Consider the following 22,956-nt stretch of genomic DNA (forward strand, 5'->3'; position numbering starts at 1 on the left):
CAGACCAGTGCAATGGGGTGCTCCAATCTCTTATATCTCTATGATCTAGAGCCCTCTCACTTTTACAGAGGAGCAGTACTACTAATCAACAACTGTGAGCTTTTTTTTTAGTAGGGAAAAAATCTGTCTACCACTTCAGCATTCACCTGTGCTCAGACAGCTTCCTCCCCTTTGGACAGCAATACCCTCCAGCTAGGAGCCTGCACAAACCCCACAAGCAAGAGGTACCCAGCTCTCATCATTTGCCCCAACACAAATTCTCACCTGTAGTACAAGAAACTGTATTATCCTATTCCTGTTATGTCCTCTGCCAGCCAAAGGAAAGCTGAAAATGGGAAAACTTCCTGCCAGTCGTCTTTGCAAGCTGGGGCAATATGGCACTTTGGAAATGAGAACAGAAAGACACTGCAGTTCTATGATCAAAAATTCATTTTAAAGAACACGTAAAAACAGGTGTAAATACCCAGATATCTACCCAGGGTACATCCTATCTTAAAATCAAAGATAGGAACAATTAGGGTTATGTAAAGCTAATTTTGCCTTAGATATGGACCAGGAAGCACTGTTGCAATAGTTCTCCCAATGGATTATGTACAATTGCAATATCCCAACACAACTTCAGCTGAGCACTGATAAGTTATGGAGATACTCCTGTCAAGTGTACTGACAAGGGAGAACCTGGTAATAAGTTGAAAAGCAGTTAAAAATAATTATTTTTATGTACACAAAAGATCTTGTTCACAACTGTGGAATAAGTGGCATTTTCCTTGCTCAAACAAGCTTGCATATGCAATGCAATAAGTACACTTACTTGCTATCAAAAGACAGTATAGAAAATGCATTATCAAGTGACAGCCTGCCAGATTAGGCTGATTACTGCTGTTTAAGTAACCTGTCTACAACACAAACATCACATTACTTATATTACCACCTAGAGGTGTCTGCCCAGTTTCTCAGTGTATGGTAGTCTGACAGATTTCCATGTAAACTTTAGACACTGTTGAAATCCTGAAAGGTTACGTTCTACAATTTGTCCAAGCTCAAAGGAGATCTGCAAGTGAGCAGCTTGTAACAGAGACATTGTGGGTTCACCTATTATCACTTCAGGTTCAAGAATAGATAATGCTTTCCCTGTCTGATCTTCCCAGTCACTTGGACTTCTCATAAGTTCAACAGTACATTGAATCAATTAAATGTTAAGGTGTGTAGGGTCAATAGTCTAAATCCAGAGGTCATGAAGATATTGACATTTATTGGCTAGAGATAAATGCTGTTTTAATACAGGTGTGCCAAAGACAGCGGTGCTATAACATTCTTCACCGCAATATCTGCAGAGACTAAGATAGCAGCCATGAAATTTCTGCCAGCATAACACCTGTTTAGAACTCAGTAACTTATAAACATGTCTTCAGGCACCTTGGAGCAAACTTGGTGCACTAGGATGTGAGAGCTTTTCCTTCCAGAGAGAAAACTGACATTCCTATTGCCCTCAGCAACCTGTAGGTGGATGGGGGTCCCATTGATTAAATGGGATCAGTTTCAGTGAAAAACCTCTTTTAAGAATCTAGTATATAGGTTAGCTTTTGTTCTGCACTTCAGCAGCAACTTCAGGCTTATTGCTTATGTCTTCTATGGCCTTGGTATCTCAAGTGATGCAACTGTGACCCTATCTGACTGGTCTTTACTGCAGTCATGAGACAAAAAATACTCATGTAGTTTGTTCAGAAGCAATTGGCATTGGTAGATTTTATAGTATATAATGCATCTATTTTGCAGCATTGCTGTGCTTTAGAAAAATTACTCTCAAGGGAGATCATTATATCATTAAAATCTTGCAATAAGATAATTAAATACAAGTAAACATCTTCAAGGTCAGAACAAGATGTAGGAGCAGGTAGAAGCTGAGCACTTCTGTCCACACTGTAAGAAAAGCACTTTGTCTCCAGGAACAGATGACAGGAACCCCTTCATGCCAACACTCCCAGAATCCCAAAACCTGCTCCCACCAATACAGCAGAATCTGACTGTTAAGACTTCCTGCTCAGAAGCCCTGAAACCAAGCCAAAGCATCAGCATTTCACTTCCAAGGCCTCTCTGCCCTTTCAGTAGGGAAAGTACAGATACCAAAACAAAAACATCGGTTGCAGACTGAGTGAAACCAGGCTTGACTACTCCAGCTAATAAGAGTAATTCTGACAAGGAAAAGTTAAAAGCTGGAAAGTGGTGAGAATGAGCACCAATAACTTTAACAGAAGGGGTTGCATAAGGATTTGGCTGCACTGACTGAGTATAACCCAAAACACTCCTTGGAACTTTGTAGTCCAGAACAGGAACAAGGGAAATTATAGTGACAGGAGTAATAAAAACAAAAGTGGCAAGCCCTAAAAATACAAGAAGTGAAAGCAGTATACTGTCCTTGGAAATAAAATACTGCACTTATTTCTAAGGGTGTGGTGGGGAAGAGGGATGCGAGCGATTAGGCTCCTTTGGAAGAGCTAACCAACAAACGAACTCTTTTGATGGGTCAGATTTAGCCTTATCTTGTGTTCACGTTCACTGTAAGCACTAGTTATGTTTCTCCTTTGTTACGTAGCATATAGGTATCAAAGGCCAAGCTATTCCCAGCTGCCACGTGAGCAAGCGAGGTTTGCAGAGGACCATGTCCTTCCTGTGCTGCTCCTACTCCAATGGCAGGAGAATGAGCCCCAGCACTGAATTCTAGGAAGAATTAGTCCCACATGCAAGGTGGGAAACGAAGCACCCAGTTCACCTCCTAGGCAGGCAGCAGAGGTCAAAAAGCATCCTTTGGAATATGTAAGCCACCTGGTTTCTATTTCCTCCTCCTGCAGCCCCTCCACTTTGAGGTCAGAAGTACTGCCTGCTACAGAAGTGTTCTCCTCTCTACAGCCTGTGCAGTCCCTGCTTCCTGCAGGTAACAGAGCTGAACCATAACCTCTCCAGGCCATGCTGCTAGTGCAGTGCAGGTCATACAGATCCTCCCATCAAGTGTTATACATGCAGAACTTCACACATACACAGTCCTACTGCACCCATTCACATTTTCTTCCCATGGCCCTGAAGTCTTGACACTTCCAAAGCTTTTTCTCAGCCAGAACAGATGTCTTCAGTCACTATTCATCTGGTGCACTCACAGAAGTTCTCTGGCACCTGTGTCTTCCACGTACTTTCATACCCTTGCAACTTCCACAGATCCCTGACAAGGCATACCCTGCAAGCAGCTATTCTTTCAGTCAGTCCAGCTACTTCTGCAGGCTGCAGAAACTGCACTGGGCATCCATGCAGTCTTTCAGCTCAGGGGGTATAATCAAGAGAGTTCATTTTGAACATGACTATAGTAGGTAGATCACTACCCACCAGGTCACATAGAGCTGGCAGGAGTGTCCCAGTGTAAGCTCAGTCCAGCACTGCATAGTCCAACCCACAACTAATTATCACCAGAGAGGCTGCTAGCCTCTTGGTTCACTGTGTCCTTATGGAGCTGAATCCTTTTGCAACGCTGTTTCATGTACACTATAGCCATGCAGAAATTACTGTGATAGGTATTTGAACGTGTGCAGTAGTTAGTCATTTGGACATCATGCATTTCACTAAGCTTGCTTTTTCTTATCTCCAGTGCCTTTCCCATGTGTAATTCAGAACTTGGCAGTTGCTACCCAGCTAAAGGTGAGATGAGTTTCTTACAGCAGTCTCCTGCTAATCACTTTCCTATTCACTGCTAAACAAGCAACTACATTTTTTGCTTTCTTGTTCCGAAGTCATTACTGCTGGTCATGGAAGTCAGCACTGTGGCAAAGCTTCCCTTCCAATTCCTCACCAAAAAATTCCTCAGTCATTGTGTTGTGTTAGATCTCACTGTTCGAAACCCTGAGAATGTCCCCCCAGCATCAGCACACATCAGCCATTTCAAAGCTTTCCAAGACAGAAAAGTAAATTTTTGCACCTGCAAGGCCCCAGGTGCACCAACAGGCCCTAATGGCACTGTCCCCTTTACTCCCTTCCAGCTCTGTCACAGCCAGAGCCCAGCCGTGGACCCTACATAGCACTGAGACTGGCTTCCCAGCTAGACCTTCACCCTGCCTTATCACCAAGGATGCACACGGTGACAGGGCTCTCACCTGACCCCTTACCACCCCAGGGCTTGCCTGTGGGGTGGCCCAAGGCCCCTGCCCTGCCAGCTGCCTCATCTCCCTGCTCCCCCATCCCTTAGAGAGCAGCTGGCCCCTGTGGTACCCTGGTGCTCCATCGGGAATCTCATTTGTAAGGAGGAAGACATTCCTCCAAGGGATGCTGAAGTCTTGGTGCTATTCCCAGGATGTCTGTGGCTTCGCTTCCTTTTGAGCAAAGACAGCTTGTTCCTTCACATCAAACGCAGTCTGCTCTAGAGTCCAAAACTGAAGCAAGTTAGGTACTTAAGGTTTGAGTAGTGCCAGTTCTGAAACAGGATAACTTCAGTGGCCAGAATTTTGCAAGCTTTCTACTGGAGATGGAGTAGGCCAGTAGGATTTCAATCTTGAATCTAAGATGCCTCCAGGTTGAAGAAATGTTTTCTGCAAGCTTACCTGCAATCAAACTCCAAGGCTATGCTCTAATACTTAGCTTTATTGAACAATAAAACATTTTATTGCATTTTTTTGTTTTTTTTTTTTTTGTTTTGTTTTTTTTTCAGCTAACATTACTTAACTTGGAGATGATGCTAGTTTGATTTTAAATACCTCACATAATGTCTTGTCTCAGCAGACGCATTCACGCAGTGAGCTGCAGGACACCAGCAATGAGTGTGACATCTCACGAAGATGCCTCATGCTGTGGAAAGAAGCATTCATTTGAAAGGCTCATCTTTGTACCAATTTTACAAGTGGCTCTGAGACCACTGACACCTATGTTTTGATATTAACCAAACAGTTGTATACTTCACAACAGAAGTTATGCACTGAACAAAATGGACAGAAGTTAAATAGTAATCTAGGAACTTTCTGGGCATTGAAACTGGTATCTTGTACCATTAGTCTTGTACCCAGAAATAGTAATAAGAAATAATTTTATGGAAGCATTGAGTTTGCCTTTTAGAAGGCTACAGTATTCAGATCTCTCAAGTCGTGAACATTTAACCATCAACATCACTAAAATTTCTTCTCTTCATATTCTAGAAGCTTCACTGCAAAAAGTGAACGCTGTATTAATCACCACTAGCATAACTTTAGAAAAATAGTATGTCAAGTAACTTCACTATTTCTTGGAAGCAGCCCAAGCCAAGTGGTCTCATGTTGCTCTCAAAAATGCACATTGCCTCTGCTCACAGCACAGTTTCCTTCTCACTTAGACTAAGTTCTCATTCACTATCATATCAGTTGGTCAACATGACCATGAATCTTCATTTGACACCCTCCCAACCCCATTAAAAATGTAATCTTCCTTACAAGACTTCTCATTTGCTAACCCAGAGTACCAGCACGTTTTGCCAGCCTGCAGCCCAGCATTTTATGGCAAGGCAAACTGTACTTCGTGCTGTGTAGCCTGATACAAAAAGCCTGCAGGCTTTTCCTCCTTGTTCTTCCCTAAAGGTGATGATTTTTGTCATTTTCTGATATACCACACTGGAACTGCCAGTAAAGATAGCATTTGCCACAGACACAGAGAAAAGCTTCCAAGCACTTCTGCAAAAATTGCTCCCTCCCATAGCTCTTCAAATAGATATTAAGATTGCATGCTGGAAAACACCAAGACAGATACAATGAAGACCTTGACAAGAAGTACTACACAGGTATATTATTGACCAGGATTCAGAGGCAGTCATAGCATAATGGAGCTGAGGAGAGTGACTTCAGATCAGATAAAGTAATTGAAGTGTACCTCCCACAGCCTGGGAAAGCTGACTGCAACAGGAATAGTGTCAGCAAAGTATGAACTGAGACCTCAGTCATTTTAGACAGCACAGCACTTCTAGGATGGTACCAGGATTGATTTGGAAGATCTAAAAAGCTAAGCTGTTGGGTGCCTGTGTATTGTCTTGCAAACAAGTCCTGTGTGTGTCAGCACCTTTACTTTAATGGAGTAAGTTCCTTTTTAATTCCGGAGAAATCATTTAGTTATCAGGCACAAGCAAGAGCACAATTGAAGTTACACAGTAATGAAATGCTGGAGTCTGGCTTTAAGAACAGTCGTGGTTTAAAGAGAAATAGCACAGTTCACTTCATAAAAGGCCATTTCAGAATCAGGAGTGAGAATGCCTTCACTATTAGAAATATTAAGCATTTAACTTCAGAACAGCATGGCAGAAAAACATTCTGCTGTTTACAGCAGTGCAGGGATGTCACATATGCTCTAAGTACCTGTCCTCTTAGCCTTCTGGTTTCATTTAAGAAAAGTGATCAAAGGGTACACACAAAGCACAGACAGTAAGTCATGTAACATGGTAATCTCCCAAATAAAATAGCATTGTTCAATTTAGTGTCTTGTTCCTACAATTTTGCAGTTATTTATCTCAACTTAACTTGAAATCTTCCTCTGGTAATAAACATTCATACCAATCATTTCTACCTTCCCCACTTCTGTATGGGAGAACACTAATACTATTCGTGCGACCTCATGACCATTACAGCCGCTCCCTACGAAGGAATAAAGTCCACCAACACAGAACATAGCAGAACCATTTCTATATCATTTAAAACTGTACCGGTGAGCACTGAGTAAACAACCAGCCTCTACCTAGAGGACTAACTGCAGTACCAAAGCCCAGGAATCCCTCTGAAAATGAACACCCACTTTCCATCTAAGCCACAGCTGCTCTCAGAGCCAGCAGCTGCAGCTATCTACACTGAAAATGGTGCAAATCTATCAACATAAGGAAACCGGCCTGTGCCTTGACACCTTTTGCACAATCAAGCACACTGACTCAGGTTCCCTCACTGCCACCTTCTTACAGCTGCAAGAAGTCATCTGTTGTGTACTGCTGGGCACTGGGGAGGACAGGGGTGTTAAATCCAGATGTTCTGGGGCAGCACACATGGGAGGGAGCGCACCCCACAGCCACCACTCCAGCCTGAGTGGCTGGGCAGCAGGGAAGTGGATTATCTTCACAGAGAAGCTAGTGTGAAGGGAAACAATACTAAATCAGGAGGAAATAATTTCATTCTCCACACCTGTTCTTCATTGCTCCAAGTGAAACATCTGTTCCTATTTATAGGCAAGCAGAGAAGTTGCCCCAGAGTAAGACAATGGAAGCTTGTCCTCGTGAGAATAGCACCCGTACCTTTGGGACAGGCAGCACAGGGACGCAGTGTGGGTTTCCACTTGCTGGAACAGGAAAGTAAATCATAATCTGTTACAAAAAAACCCTCAGCTCCACACTTCCCCTGCCTCCCCATCACTTAGCTCAGGGCTTTCGAAACTCAATTATCTGAAGTAGAGAAATAATCACACAGCTTCGGGGAGCAACATAAACACAGGCCCGGCCCTGGCTGCTCTTGTGCTGATAGGGGACAGACACAAGGGATCGCGGGTGTAGTGTTAGCATGAGGGAAGTGAATCTGAAGTGTTACACATCTGTCATTGAGTCACAGCAATGCCAAAAATAAACCAACCAAAAACTACTGGGTTGCCTCATTAACTGCCCATTCAGGGAAGTTTTCTTTTTGTTTTATAACATATCCACCCTTGACAGCAGCTATGCAGAAATCTGTCATCAGGCTGCACTTTAGAAAGCAAGTTCCTTTTGCCACCACCTCCTTTTTGCCCACTCTCTCCCCAGCTTGCTGAATACAGAGCAGTTGAGGCAGTTTCCTCTGCTCCCTGGTCATTGCCTGGCTTCACGCCCTGCTTTCCGGGTAAGGCCAGTAAATCCCATCAGATCAAGGGATTTGGAACCGTATTTAAGAGACGAGTTCATCATGTTTGCAGGGGGAAGGCAGCTTTAGTGATTTGCTGCCTAAAAGCACTTTCTTTCCCTTGTTACAATGATTTCTGACACTCCCAAAGCTGACAGTGTGGTCTAGAAAACCTCCAAGAAACAAGTTTTTTTTTTTTTTTTTTTTTTTTTTAGAATTTTCCCCTGGGTAAAGAAATTGGCAGGTGGGGCTTTGTCAAGCCTGAAGGAAGAGTGCAAAGGCTTTGGGAAGTTGTATTTCTCACTGCCACCAAGTAGATTAAGGCTGACTTCTGTTTCCTGGTGGGATGGGAGAGACAGGTATCAGGATCCTTCCTCTGTGCACTGCACTTGCAGTCATCAGTTATGAAGGACTAACAGGCCATAGAAAGAATTTGCCAAGACACCACTGCTGAACACGCGCATCACCTGAAGCAACGTAACAGCTTTCCTCCCTGCAGTGCTCTTTCGGTGTATTGCAGGAGACCAAGTCCTGACTCCTGCTGCACTGCAGGGAAAGGCTGGCACAACACAAACACAGAAACCCAGTCCAGTGTGACCGTAGCAATAAGCCAAGTGATCAGGTGAGCATAACGAGAACTCACTTTATTAAAAAAAAAAAGGCTACATTTTTCCCTGCAAGTCAAGATACAGTCAGGAACATATCTTGGTAGGGTTCCAGGAGCCTAGAGCTGCAGCATGTACCACATAGAAGCTTTCAGGACAACCTTGGAAAGCAGGTACTGAAGGTGCTTTAAAAAAAATATATTCACTGTTTCCTCAAAAATATATTTTTTTCCCCTGAAGACAGTTAAATTAGGTGCTTAAATTCACAATCAAGCACTTTGAAAACTGGGCACTTGTTTAAATGCTTCATGTGAATCCGGGAGTCTCAGCTGAATACATGCCAAAATATTGCCACAGAACAATAGGGAACAGCTTGTGCAGCATGTTAAACTGCAGCAAGGCTGCCTGAAAGCAAGGCTGTGAACTTTGCGTTCTCTCCAGCACTGTGTGCAGTTACACATTATAGGAAAATACAGCTTAGGAAAGCCAGCCCCCCTTCCTCCCCTTAGTAAAGCAGAAGTGTCTTCTGTTGCTCTTGAGAACATTGTTTTCACCTGTTATTTTTAAAATACCACTGTTAAAGTGTTCCATACAGCAATCTAGGTAAAGTAGCATCAGAATATCAGCAATCCAGGATTACAGACAATTCAAAGAGACAGGAAGGACTGGTGGATGGAAATAGATTTTGGTTCTTTTTGCATCAACAGGCAATGACAGTACCATTTTGAGCCTCTGATTTCTGTTTACCTTTAACTCCTTCTCCAAGCTTTCCCCTGCTCCTGCTGGCCATATCTGAATATTTGAATATCCATCAATAACACATTAAAGACCAAACTAGATGGAAGAAGGCAGCATAGCTCCTGGAAAATATTTACTGACCCTCCAACTGTAGCGAGGAGACTGAGATCAGCTTGTGCCAAGATGCCCTTTTAGACATCTTCATGCACAATTTTTATATAAACTTAAGTGATCTGTCAGATTTTTGTTGTGAATCACTGTAGTAGTGTATCCTTCCCCAAAAAAATGTCACTTCTAAAATGAAATGGAACTTTAAGATGCAAGATGGAATTAACTCGATCAAACCTTACATTATTACCCGAAGCATATGCTTCAGAAACAAATTTGTTTTCTTGGAAAAATAAAGTATGATCTGTAGAATTATGGCAAACAGCTTGCCATTTTTTTTTTTTAACCTTGAGATTGACTCAGCAAATTTGAAGAATGCTGTTGATTGCACCATAGATGAGTGCTGGTAATTTAGCTGGAGATTGCTTTGTCTGAGAGTTTAATTAAAGTGCTCTTCTCAGATGAAGAGATAGATATATACAAAATAATGGAATTTTTTTTAAAAGCTTCACTTAAAGGCTTATGGCTTTATGAAATGCCAGTCAACAGAATGAGCCTATTCTCATATTATAGGAATTATGTGTTGATTACAAGTAATCAAGACAAATAGCACATATCTACCTGCCTGTACAGCTACACCAACACAGTCATCCTATCACTTCATTGCATGCTCCCTTTTCATTCATTAATGCCCTACTTTTTTGGGGTCATATTTAACACCAGTTGTACTCTCTGGGCAAGGACCAAGTCTCTATTCTGTCTAAAACCATTAGGTTGCTCTTGAATGCAAGTATATAAATAGAGAAAATTTCTGTGGGGAAGAAGCAAACATCCTGTGTCTAAACCTTTCTTCCCTCAGACTTGGCAATTAACATAGACCTGAACTTTTGTTCTACTTCTTGTCTCTCCACAGAGAATGGAAATACTGACTCCAGAAATAGGCTGAAAACAGCATGCAGAAGTAGTACTATAAGTGCCTAAAAGACATTAGGACATAAATTGACAAATTAACTTTTATACCAATAAACAAAAATGGATATTTTTGTGTCTTCTGTTGCCAGAATTTCTAGGAAAGGAAGTTGCTTCTAAAAAAAATATGAAAATTCCTGCTAGAATCTATCACTGAGGTTTGAGGGAAAGGAAAAGAGTGAATTAAAGTGAGAAAGGAAGGCCTTGCAGGAAATACCTGGCTGTACAACAGTATCTCATCCTGCAACAATATGCAGGAGTACTTGAACTCCTCTGTGGAAAGGAGAGGCAGTAATCACACAATTTTAGGTGAATTGTTACATTACAGTCTAAACTCTAATCACTAATTTAGATTATCAGTGGAGAAGGCCCTGGATTAAAACCCTGAATTGGATCCAGACAGACCAAGACTCTATTTGATCATTTCCAAGTCTAAGCCTCCATATCCAACACCCAATGGAGCCAAGAAATATGCAACTCCTTAGCTGGTTTTGTAAGACAAATTTTGTTTTGATAATCTGTAGGATAAGAAGTTCCTGGGTTTCATTGCTTTTGCTGCCTTTTTTTCTTTTTTTTTTTTTAAAAAAGTGCAATCTTTATCAAGTGCTAAATTTCGCTGGTCTGTTCCTTTATGCTCTTGGCAAGCTGTACTGCTGCACACAAGCTCAAATATGTTATATGCCTGAAGAATAAAGACGCCCTCATTCTTCTGTAGAAACTTACTACTTTGGTTGCTGCTGCTCATAATAAATCTATTTAGATGTGAGGACTTAACTGTTGGCCCATAAAATTGTACTCCCGGATTATTCTGTGTTTGCTAAAGTAGTACAAAGTATTTTAGAGTATTTCAGTGTGAAGAGATCTGGATAGTCATTGTTTTGCAGGGCTAGCTGTCTGCATGAATCTCAAAAAAAATATTACTCATGTCAAATCCCTCCTCCTTACATGAGGCCTCCTTTCAGGCAAATTCACTAACCTACTAACTCATACTTCAGAGAATATACCTCACCATCCCTTGCCTACACAGCAGTTCAAAATTGAGTGATATAGGAACTTCCTTGGGAATTAGTCAATTGACTTTAATCCTGGGTCTAAAGCTACCTGCTCATCCAGCATTAGACTGAGGAATTAATGTCCATAACTTCAGGTTCCCAGACTCTGGAATGTTGTAACTACAGAACCAGGTGGAATGACAAAGCTTTTGGAGATTAAAATATTATAATCTGACCAGACATTCACCGACACAAGCCTCTTACTTTGATGCATCTTCTTTGGTACAAGATCTTCAGGCTCTGAGCCACCCTTCTTCGCAGACTTCTCCCTGCTTTGCAAAACACCTTTGCTCCAAAGATCCCTCCTTTATCCCTTGGCCTGTAACATGCAGACAGACTAACACTGGCAGCTTCCAGAAAGCCAATAATTTAGCAAGTTGTTTTTTTTTTTTTTCCCCTAATGCCCAGAGGAAAAAAAACATCACTTGGTAGCTCAGTCACTTCACTGCATGGAAAGCTTTTGCGTGGAACCCACTGATACAGTGGGCACCAACAATGGGTGACAATCATGGTGGACTGTAGGTAGTTCTACATGCCATGCTAGGGATGTAAAGGGGTGAAAACAAAGCATGCTTCCCAACAGGGAAAAAAATGCACACTTTTAGCTCATTTAAATTCGAGTAGTATATATTTGAAACCCCCTTGGAAAGACATAGAACATTGTAGGATGCTGTTCACAATACTACTTTGGGATACTGGTAGGGTTAACCACTAGATCTGGCTGTCCTACATAAAGCAAAAAAAAACATCAAGGTCCTTTACTAAGTGAAAGATATCATAGAATCATAGAATATCCTGAGTTGGAAGGGACCCTTAAGGATCATCAAGTCCAACTCTTGACATCGCACAGGTCTACCCAAAAGTTCAGACCATGTGACTAAGTGCACAGTCCAATCTCTTCTTAAATTCAGTCAGGCTCGGTGCAGTGACCACTTCCCTGGGGAGCCTGTTCCAGTGTGCAACCACTCTCTCTGTGAAGAACCCCCTCCTGATGTCAAGTCTAAACTTCCCCTGCCTCAGCTATCCTTACTGTATTTACCTCAGATTAAAGATATTACTTTGCCACTCTTCTTTTTCCTTCTAAGTAGTGTCTAGACCTCCAGACAATGTTTTTATTGCTAGGGAAAACTAGAGACTCCCAAACCTTTCTTAGTCTCAGAAGGAAAAAATGATTTCATCATTACTACCAATTTGATCAGCAAAAGATTTTTCTAGTAGCACAGTTCTTAGTGCTACCCCCGAGCCCCATGGCACAATCATTTCCATCAGTTAGAAACTGAGGGTACTTCTTGATTACCAATGTGAATGCAAAGTTTCTGCAAAGTTTAAGTGGTTATCCAGAATTAAATGATGGAGATGATCTGTTAGTTATCCCAGCTAAATGCAGAAAAAACTCCAGAACTGTAGAGATTTAAGCTTTTCAGTGAAAAGGCTTCTAACACACCTGCCCTCTATTTGTCCTTACAGCCATTGCAAAAAAAAAAAAAACTTTAACAGTTAACATCATGCTTTATTCTGGTTCCCCATCATACACCTCATCATTTTAGGATATTCTGATACCCCATCCATGTGACATAAGGTGATGATCCCTATCTCCTGCTCTACTCAACCATTGCAGAGGCAAGGAGATAAGGATTGATGAAAATTAAACTTTCTTGAGAGAAAGATTCTGCACAGGGCAAAACAAAGTAAACATGGCTGAAGTCCCAAAGACATAGCTTGTTCTATTTCCATTTTGCAGGAAAATAAAATCATTTAAAGGGGAGGAAGGAAAGGAAGCCAGATCTGTAACTGATTACTTTCATCCTCCAATCTCCATTCATTTTCAAATACATTAATATAGCCACAATCCTGTTTAAAAAGGGGAAAAAGGATTATTTTATTTTTTTTAATATAATAGACAAATGAGAAAGTTTATGACACTGCAATTGCTTTGTTTTATCAGCTTCAACATCCTGGCCAAGAAAATGAAACCAAGGTCAAATGCAGATGTAACAGGCTTGCAAGTAATCTAAACACACATTGGCAAACTCCCCTGAGATACCTCCAACTAAGTAAAGTTGTACAGTTTTTTCCTCTTACATTAACTTGGTTTCACTCACAGGACTCCTTTTGTGCCAGAAATCATATAAGCAAGTTTTCTGTGACTTGTCAGGACTTCTGATGTATCTTCAGCAAAGAACCACATGAATTTATCAGCAGAACTAATCAAAGGTCTCCTCAGTCCACTGTTTTGCAGTGACTCATATGAGATACGTCAGAAGCAGCACGTGACCCCTCATTACAGATACCTCAAGTGATATACAAGAGTAACTTGAAAGGTTCTCTAATCTGTGAGAAACTTGTTTCCTTTGAAAACTGTATGAGTCTCCTTGTTATTATATTCCAGATAGGCGAGTTACCTTAAAGTAAGCCATCCATTATTTTGACATATGATATATTATTACTTTTTTTGCAGATTTTCAAGCTCTTTGCTATTGATTGTTATGGAATTGCTCACAGTGCACACAGCTGTGAGAGAAAGCAGTGTTTTAATCTCTTCTAGTGATTAGAAGGATGATTGATCATTCCACTCTGTCTCCAGTTAGTTTAATGCTTTTTTTCATTTCTACTATATTTCCATTTTTCAGTACAATGAGAAGCCTATAATTTACTGGAAGTTAAAACATGCCATCAGCTGATAACATTTTCCACAGTCATCTCCATCACCTGCTGAGTGAAGCTAGTATGTTACTTGGGTTTAGTACTATCACTGCATCTGAGCAGACATTGTTACAGGCCTGGCTAATACTTCCTTATTCATTTGGCCTCCAAGCTCCTGCTCTGCTTCTAGAAGAGGGGAGCAGCACAAATGAGCCTGCCCTGAAGGTCAACAGTTTCAGGCTGCAGACAGTCAAGGTGGGAAGAGGATGTTCTAACTCTCCTCCATGAAAAATGCTTTTTTCCTCCTGCCCTGCCATTAGCTACAGAAGCAGATCAATGCAGCTGTGCACCAAGTGACACAGCAATGCTCAAGGGCAGAGGTGGCACCTCAGGGAACTGCAACTCTTGTGAAATAGATTAAAATGATTGCCCTGAATTGCAAGCAGAGAGAAAGTCTACTGCTGTCACCCTCATTCACAAACAGAAAAGAAAGCAAGTCTCTCGGTATAAGGATAACATGCCTCTACAAGTTCCTCAGGGAATTTCCCTCTGAACATTTCTGGTTTTCCTGTGGGCCTGCTGGTGTCACAGCACATCCTAGAGACTGCATTGTAAAAGCTGGTTGCTTTTCTCACTTTAGCTTAGGAAGTTGTAAAACAGAATGTATAAAGTAGCAAAAAGATGATCTGTTGAGTAAGACTGAAAGAAAGCCCATATAAATTTAACTGTATTTTGTTGATACAGCAGAAGTCACCTCAGGCAGGTTTTTAAAGACGAGAAGGAAACTCCATACTGGACGCTAGCCTTTGAAGTGCATTGCCGTAATCTGTAACGCCTTTAATGACCAATGCTAACAAGAACCACAGTACCAAGGAGCAACAACAATAAAGCATAATAGAGTTGTTAAATACCAACAGCATTCACCAGGATCCCAGGAACTATTATGGTTTTGGATTAGAAATTAATGACTTGCATGAAGGGACCCAAGCAAGGCAGCAGAAGATTAAGCAATACTATAGAGCAAAACACATGAATTGTCTCACTTACCTTGATAACACAAGGAATATAAGAGATGACATTCACATTTCAAGGCACAGAATTTGTATCCAGAAGATAGAAACAGGAAAGAAAAAAAAAATCTTGTAATGGTAACTCATAGTTCCCCCTTGTGAATAGACTTTGAGGCAAAGCCCTTCAGCCCTGTGTCAAGTGATAAAACAGCCAACACCAGCACACTGGAGAAAGCCACCAAAAGAGGGTGGTGGGACTGCAAGTGTTATATACAGAGCTCGTCAGCCTGCAGCAGGAGATAACACAATCCTCCTGAGGCCCCAAAGCCACTAATCTGGCACAGCTGAGGCTAGCTTCCAAAGATTTTACTGGGGGGAAACAGCAAGGACTGAAGAAAGTCCAGCTGTCCATCTCAAACTAGCTTGAAACATTTGTATTTTCACAAAGCGCAAATCCAGGATGAGCTGGTTTATAGATAAAAACTGTCATAGAACAGACTGTGAGTGGAACAAGGACCAGCATAAGCCAGACTTGAGAACCTTCTAGGGAATTCATGGAAGCTCCAGGGTATTCAAAGCTGAAGATGAAGATGTAATCAGTCATTACAGACATAAGAAAATACAGCACGGGGGAATTATTTCTTGTACAATTCATTTGTGACCTGGTGGAACACCACAATCAGCTTCACATCTCTCAAATCCATGTCCTGAACATTTTCCTGGGGGTAGGGAGCCACAGGGGAGAAGTTTACAAGAGCAGCTCTGCCAAAAAGCAGTCACTACAGCAGATTGCTTCATGCCTTTATTATTATTTTTTTTCCTGAAGCCACAGATTTAATGAGGAGTGTCAGTTTAATGGAAAGAGAGCCAAATAGCTCCTGATGGAGGGGTAGAGGGGCTCCATTTATTGCAGCATCCCATAATGTCATAGCGGGGCAGCTGAGCAACAGGCAGGAAATTAGAGGTCTTTTGATTCTGTTGCCATCATGTTGCCTTAATGTCCTTGGGCACAGGGAGCCAAGACATCCTTGGCATGGGCCCAGTAAGTACTTCATGTTATTCCAAGGATGGACTTGGCTCGGGGGAGTTTCTTTTGTTGTGATTTGCCATGGAGTTTGATTTTTATTATTATTTTCTAATATGCTTTGTTTATTTCCATGTCTCTGACACTTTCCAGAGCAGCTCTTTGCGCATTGTCAGCTTCAATTAAGGATTTCCTGGGACTGGGTCACTTCTCGCTGAAAGCCTGCAGCAGGCCTGTGCTAGTGCTGCTCTTGGCTGTCACTTGCGGAAATCTTATTCCATTTTCTGAACTTATAATTGGAAATGATCTTGGAAATGAGAGGCTGACCATTTGGGGGATAAAAATTAGGATGCATTTACATTCCTGGTAGTTGTCTGAAAAGATCTTTGGACGTTGTTCCTACTGCCATGTGCGTGTCCCCACCAGCAATGTCAAGACAGAGCAGGGTGACTTTATACCCCCCTCTTTTATAGGTTGCCAAAGGGGCAGGGCTGAACTGGTGTGGTAACTCCAGTTCAGACTGAGAACTAAATCCTAACTTAAGGTCAAATTGCTTCAATTAAAAATCAACACCAAACGAATGATTGCAGCTATTAACATTGTCCAGGTGACCGACAAAATTGTTTTAATCCTTTTCCAGTTTTCTAGAATGAAACCAAACCAATTTAAAGCCCTCCAAGCTTGGCCAGCTTCAAAACAGTCGTGCTTGTGGTACCTTGGGGTGAGCTTTCTTTGCATATTCATCATCTTAGACCAGTGGGAAGAGCAGAGACAAAATATCTGTGGCTTTGTGCTGAGGGGTCATGGTGCTAGTCTGCACAACCTCCTCTCTGGGGAGGCAGATCCTGTTCCCTGCCCCTTTCTGCATAGGGACAACCACGCAGCAAGTGCACTCGCACAGCCCTGGCGTGCTCTGCCCTCATTTATTGCTTCTGTGGAATTGATAGCTCCAGCTCTCTCCCATCCCTGGATAAGTACATGGGGTTATTGCTCCCCAGCTGCCTTGGCAGCTAGGCAGCATCTTAGCACAGCTGCTTGCTGCTTCCTTCTCTCTCCCTGCCCCGTTGGTGCCAGCTAGGAAATCAGCATATTTCTGATATGGGAGGAATAAGCCTGCTCTTAACTACCAGTATCAGAAATATAGATACCAATTTTTGGCGGCAGCTAGGCGTCAACCTCGGTGTTTATTAAGAGAATATCAATGCTGATAACTCGTGTATAACTGCACTACTGCTCTTGACTGGCAAAAAGACACTAATAATCTCTGCTACTTGTTGAGCTAATACATTTGTCACTCCTCATTAGCTTGTAATGGATTTTACTGCTACTGTTGTTTTTAGGGCTTTGGATAAGAGATACATATATTTCTGCTACTTAGGACCAGCTCATCCAGATACGTTTTCTAGCTCTTCCCTGAGGATGGTAATTGTTAGCAGGGAAGAAATCTGTAAGTCTCTTCATAATTAGAATAAATAACCTGTTCTGCAACCTATAGACTTAACATTTAGCAGAAAACCTCTTGGCTATGGAGGAGGAAAATCATATTGATGTAAAAAGCATGCTTGAAATCAAGACACATTTACTATCTCATCACTTATGGCCTGCTTTGGCTTAAGATGTCTTATTTAAAATCTATTCTCACTCTGTTTTCATGTCGTCTTCAATCAGAACAAAAGAAAAGCAGAAATGGTTTTAAATGTTAAGACCATGATCTTCAATGCTGGCTCTGTTGCTGGAAGTTAAATTCTTACCCAATCCATTAAAGGGCACTGGTTTCCCATGTCATATCTAGTTTTGATCACGAGAGGGAAATGGGAAACAATAAAACCAGACATAATATGAAACAGATTTTTTGCTTTCTGCTTGATTTTTTTTTTTACTTTTGAAAATATCTGAGTAAGAGTTAACTTGATGCTCTGAAAAAAGAAAAAGAAAAAAAGAGACAAAAAAAAAAAGAAAAAAAAAAGACCTTTTATTTTCTCAATTCCCGATGGAAAACTTTGCCCTTAAAAGAAGAAGCAATATAAATAGTAGTGTGCTATAAGAGTGCTGATGTGGATTGGGTGGCTGAAGTTCCTGGTGGTAGCTGGCGATATTTCAAAGGGAGACTTACAAAGCTTGGGAGCAGATTCATTTCTAAAAAGACTGAATAGACTGGATGAAGTCTATTCTGGAAAGGCTCCTTCCCTGAGACAGTGTGTCTCACTGGGAGCGTGTGTTCACTAAATCTCCCTGTCCAGGTAAAACTTTATCTATCCTAAAAAAAAAATAATAAAAAAAAATAATTAAAAAAAAGGCACAGTAGCCAGAGAATCGTAACTGATGTGAAGAGCAATGTTAATCTATCTCATTATAAACTAAAACAGGAGGCATGAAGCCAAACCGATGTGCCTGATTTAAAACCTACTGAAATGGGCTCTGTAAGTGGAGAAAAAGGGTTAAGAGAGCTGAAGACTGAGGTTTCTATTCTACTTTGTTTTCCTTTAGTTCAATGTCAAACAAGGTCAAGACTCGGTTTGGTGTTACATTAGCAACACCTTGCTTGCAAGCTTCAAAGGCATTACTTATAATAAGGTTTTCAAGGCAGAACTGGGCTCTGTTCAATTAATTTGTTTCAGTGAAGCGCCACATTGTGATGACATGCAGTAAATGCTGAGTTTAGTACATAAATCATCCAACTGCATATTTAGAAGTGTCCCTCACAGCGAGGGTTCACAGGCAGCTCTGCAATGGCACTGACCAACAAGGCAGCCATATCCCAGGCTGCCTGTGCGTGCACAGTCATGAGCAGTCTCCTGGAAAATTGGCCCTATGAGACAAGAAGAATTGGACGTGTTTTAAAGTTTGAAGTCAGCGATGAAGATTTATCATTCCGCTGTACATTCTTCTGCCTGCGACTGCCTCGAATTACACAGCAGAGGTAAAGGAGCCTAGAAAAGGGGGGAAACAGTTCAAAAGGCCTTGAAAGATGTATGTGATTTTGCTGGATTTTTGAGACTTTAGAGACGTCATCTCACAAACTATAGGGTGGAAATTCAAGGAAATCCTTCCTAGTAAGAGGGGAAAAAAAAACCTGCAATCTCAAAAAAACAAGCAAGACACAGCACGGTAAAAAAAGGAAGAGGCAGTGGCAAAGGTTGAGGTTTTGGAGCAGTTACACCTCTATCTGCAAACTCCTTCTGAAAGCTGCTGACAGAGCTTTGGCATCTGATCTCCTAACTGCTGATTAACACAGCACTGTTTTATATTTAACTCAGGCCGGAGCAGCAGGAGGGGCTGGGGGTGGGGTTGCGCGGCTTATAAGGGGAGTGCAGTGGGAACAATGTTCGTCTGTGTTGGTTCCCTCAGTCTCCCTGCCCAGCTGCACTCCTTTTTGATCATTCATGTTTCCTCTAAATGCATGTTATCTTTAATTAATTGAGTGCCTCGTGGAAAGCGAGGTGGGGGAGACAGAGAGAGAACAGCTATAGCTACACAATTAACGTACAAACCAAGGCTGCTGAGTTTACCGAAAGCAAGTGCTGAATTGACTAATCAGCTTTATATGGTTAACGTTTTGCTCTGAGAACAGACCTGGGAGCTGAGATGGAGGACATGGATCTCGACGATAAGAAGCCCAAGAAGTACTGCATGAAGACAAAGCATGTGGCTATCATCTGTGGCGTTGTGGTCATTGTAGGTCTTGCTGTGGGGCTTGGTGTGGGACTGACCAGACCTAAATCGCAGCAGTCTTCAGATGGAACAGATAAGCCAACTCAGCCAACTCAGCCAACTCAGCCAACTCAGCCAACTCAGCCAACTCAGCCAGATCAGCCAACAACCTCTCCTCCCACAGTGGATGCAGGTCCCTGTCCTCCTAGAAATGATGGATCTGGCGAGTGGAGCCATTTCAGACTACCCACTTACGTGAAGCCTTTGCACTACGACCTGGAAGTGAAGCCTGAGATGGAGAAAGACATTTACACCGGGACAGTCAGTATTTATATTGCTTTGGAAAACCCTACCACCCACCTGTGGCTCCATCTGCGAGAGACCAAGATTACAGAAAAGCCCACGCTCCAGAAATCCTCAGGACAGCAGATTGCTCTGACCGACTGCTTTGAGTACACAGCACAAGAGTACATAGTGATGAAGGCAGAAACGGAGCTCCCTGTCGCTAATAACAATGACCCTTACATACTCACCCTGAAGTTTCAAGGCTGGCTGAATGGTTCCCTGGTTGGCTTTTATAGGACCACCTACACTGAGAACGGAGTGACCAAGTAAAGGAAATTTTCTTTTATTTATTAAATGTTCTTCTCTATTCCTACTTGCTCAGACCTGCTCTATTCCTGTGTCAGCTTCTCAGTCTTGTCTCTCACCAACTTGCTGACATTTCTGGGCTGTTCTTTAATTTTCTCATTCCCCTAAGGAAGATGTTGTATTCAAAATCTTTTGGCTGTTGACAAGAGTGCGCTGGAGAGCTGGGGGCTTTTGTTATTATTTTGAAAAACTTTTCCAGATTCTACTGGTCCCAGGTTACCCTTGAGCTTTACAAAAGGCTCCCTCAGAGAGGTAGAGGGACTGAGGCCTGTTTTTTAGCTCCATAGTCCAATAAAAAGCATACAGCTCTCACAACACGCCGGATGCTCCCCAGAGTAGTAGTTTTGGTGCAAAATGCTCTTGTGATACTTTTCCTGACATTGTGCTTCCTTGATGTTGCAAGCCTGAGGAATATCCAAACTCTGTCCCTTCTGCAGCTGGTTTAAATTATAAGTTAGGGAGATCCAAACTATGAAGGTTATCTTTGACTTGAAGTTTCTCTGCTCCAGCTCTTCTTTTTTAACATATCTATAGTTATGATATAAGCTTCTTGTGGTTCGTTTAACCCATTTCACTTCCCAGTCAAGGGGAAAGCCTGAAAAAGCCATTTCTCAGTGCTCGGGGGCAAAACTTCTCACTTAATGTATGGAAAGGGCACAATACCATCCATTTTACAATATTTGCATTTCTGAAGTGACTTAGGCCATCCTTTAAAGCTAGAAGATAAACTTGGTTAGACACTTCTAGGGTCTTGTTTCAGGAACACAAAGCCAAACATTGGTCTGTTTTCATGGCACTTTTTTGCCCTCCTGGGACAACAGTGTCATGAGTGAGAGTTGCATCAGCTTCATTCAACCTCTGGCAGGCAATGCTAGGAGTAGTAGCAGTGACAAGCACCACCAGCAGCAAATCCAGGAAGCAAAGGAAAAAGCAAGTACTCGTTTTTATGTGTAAACATGGTTATTGGGTCTGTGAAGAAGCCATGGAGGGAATAACTTGAACTCCTGCCAGCTCCTTCCCTCTTGTTCCTCTGTCTAGTACCACTCAGTATTGCTTTGACTTGGAAGGCATTTTGGTTTCATACTTTGAGCATCTGAAAACCCCACAGGAGTTTTAAAGTGTAACCTTTTTGCTTCTTTATAAATCAGGGTGTGTTATTTCCATTTTATCCCTCTGATCCAGACAGTGTAGAAAGACAAGGACCGAGCGTCTGTGGGCAGGAAGAAAGGAGAACTTCATAAGCTGAAGAAAGTATGAAGTGAGCTCAGTTCAAGAGAGTTCCTACTCCTTGGTTTGGATGCTAGGAGCTACTGTATTGCAAGATTGATCCTAGCTAGCAGTCTGCAAATGCTCAGTAACGAAGGGAACTTGAGTGTGTGAGTTTGTTTCTTAGGCTTGAGATGGGCTCTAATAAGTATAAGTGAATGGTGATTTCTGATAGGGTTAAGTTTGTGTAGAAAGTCTGTTGAGGTGCAAGAGGTGATGTATGTGATAGTGATAAGTAAAGCTCTGAAATGAAAGCAACTACTAGTCAAATTTCAAGATACTGCTACTTGGCATGAGGGTAGGTGGTAGAAGGGGTTAAGGAAAGATGGTGAGGGAAAGGTTTTCTTACTTATTAAAAGTGCATTTTCCCTTGGCTTTCTACTCAAAAACAATGCTGACTGAAATTAGCTTTTTGCTTTACCTTTGCCTGAGGCAGATTATCACCCTTGCAATATTTCAGCCCAAATAGTTCATCCTTTTGTTATGTTGGAAGTAAATACAAATTGGATCAGGTAATAGCAGAAGTCAAGAAAGTCTACTAATAGCAGTGGATGCTAGACAGAAGAGGGCTGAGGTGAAAATGAGAGCCAATTTGTAATTAACCAACCCATCCCTTCTGGGCAGTATTAGAAGCAGTGGGACCTTTTGAGAAAATAAAGGGCACTGTAAATTCAGTTTCCAGACCGAGCTGCTCCCCAGCTGTCTATCTGTGAGGGCAAAGGTTTGCCAAAGCATTGCTATAATGACTTTTGTTTACAAAGCAGGCAGAAGTCCAGGTTCTGCTGTTGCTTAGATCCGAATCTCCCACCACATTTTGTGGAAAACATGGAGATATGTGCAGAACATGCCTGCAAGTCCAGGAACCTTGGGAGGCTTAGGGAGAACACCTCATTTGTGAATCCTGTTCAGATGGATTGCGCAATCCCCCACCCCCCCTTTTTTTTTAAGGTACTTTTGGACTTGCCCAGAAATGGATCTTGAGACACCTTGGGAACACAACTATTTAAATCGATGTGAGCATGCAGGTAGGGAGCAGGAAAGTAGAAATTTTGAGAATGCAGATTTTAGACAGACCTGTCTAGATCCTCCTGAGGGTGCCTGAACCCAACGGTAAGCACTGGAGTCCTTTTGTAAGGCTATTCCACTGTCTCTGTGAATCTCATTTCTTCACTGATGAAAGGGGAATAACAGTCCTCCCCTACTTTACATGATGCAGTGAGTAAAAATATATCACAACTGTGTTATTTTCAAATATTGAGGAAGGGAGCACAATAAGAGTCTCCACCTGGTAATATTGATTCTTTTAACTCACTGGTTCCTGAAAGGGAATGTGCTAATACCTTCCTTTATTTTCACCTTGATATTACAGATAAAACAAACATGTCAAGACATCTG

At 41.9% G+C, this 22,956-nt stretch overlaps 1 protein-coding gene and 1 long non-coding RNA gene across 3 annotated transcripts in view; one reads left to right on the forward strand and one right to left on the reverse strand.

Moving 5' to 3' along the window:
• The window catches only part of LOC137856517 (uncharacterized), a 29,379-nt gene extending 14,161 nt beyond the window's left edge, over positions 1-15,218 (reverse strand). The window contains exon 1 of one of the 2 annotated variants that reach the window (XR_011096534.1): positions 15,007-15,218. This is a non-coding gene — a long non-coding RNA (uncharacterized lncRNA). Of the gene's footprint in view, positions 1-15,002 lie in introns of both variants that reach the window. The other variant, XR_011096533.1, reaches the window with a different exon arrangement.
• Positions 15,219-19,305: 4,087 nt separating this feature from the next.
• ENPEP (glutamyl aminopeptidase) overlaps positions 19,306-22,956 on the forward strand; it is a 33,792-nt gene continuing 30,141 nt past the window's right edge. The window contains exon 1 of the mRNA XM_068681974.1: positions 19,306-20,255. Within this exon, the coding sequence (XP_068538075.1) occupies positions 19,579-20,255 (677 nt within the window). The 5' untranslated portion in view covers positions 19,306-19,578. The remainder of the gene's footprint in view (positions 20,256-22,956) is intronic.

The sequence above is a fragment of the Anas acuta genome, chromosome 4 (assembly GCF_963932015.1).
Source record: "Anas acuta chromosome 4, bAnaAcu1.1, whole genome shotgun sequence".
Lineage (NCBI taxonomy): Eukaryota > Metazoa > Chordata > Aves > Anseriformes > Anatidae > Anas > Anas acuta.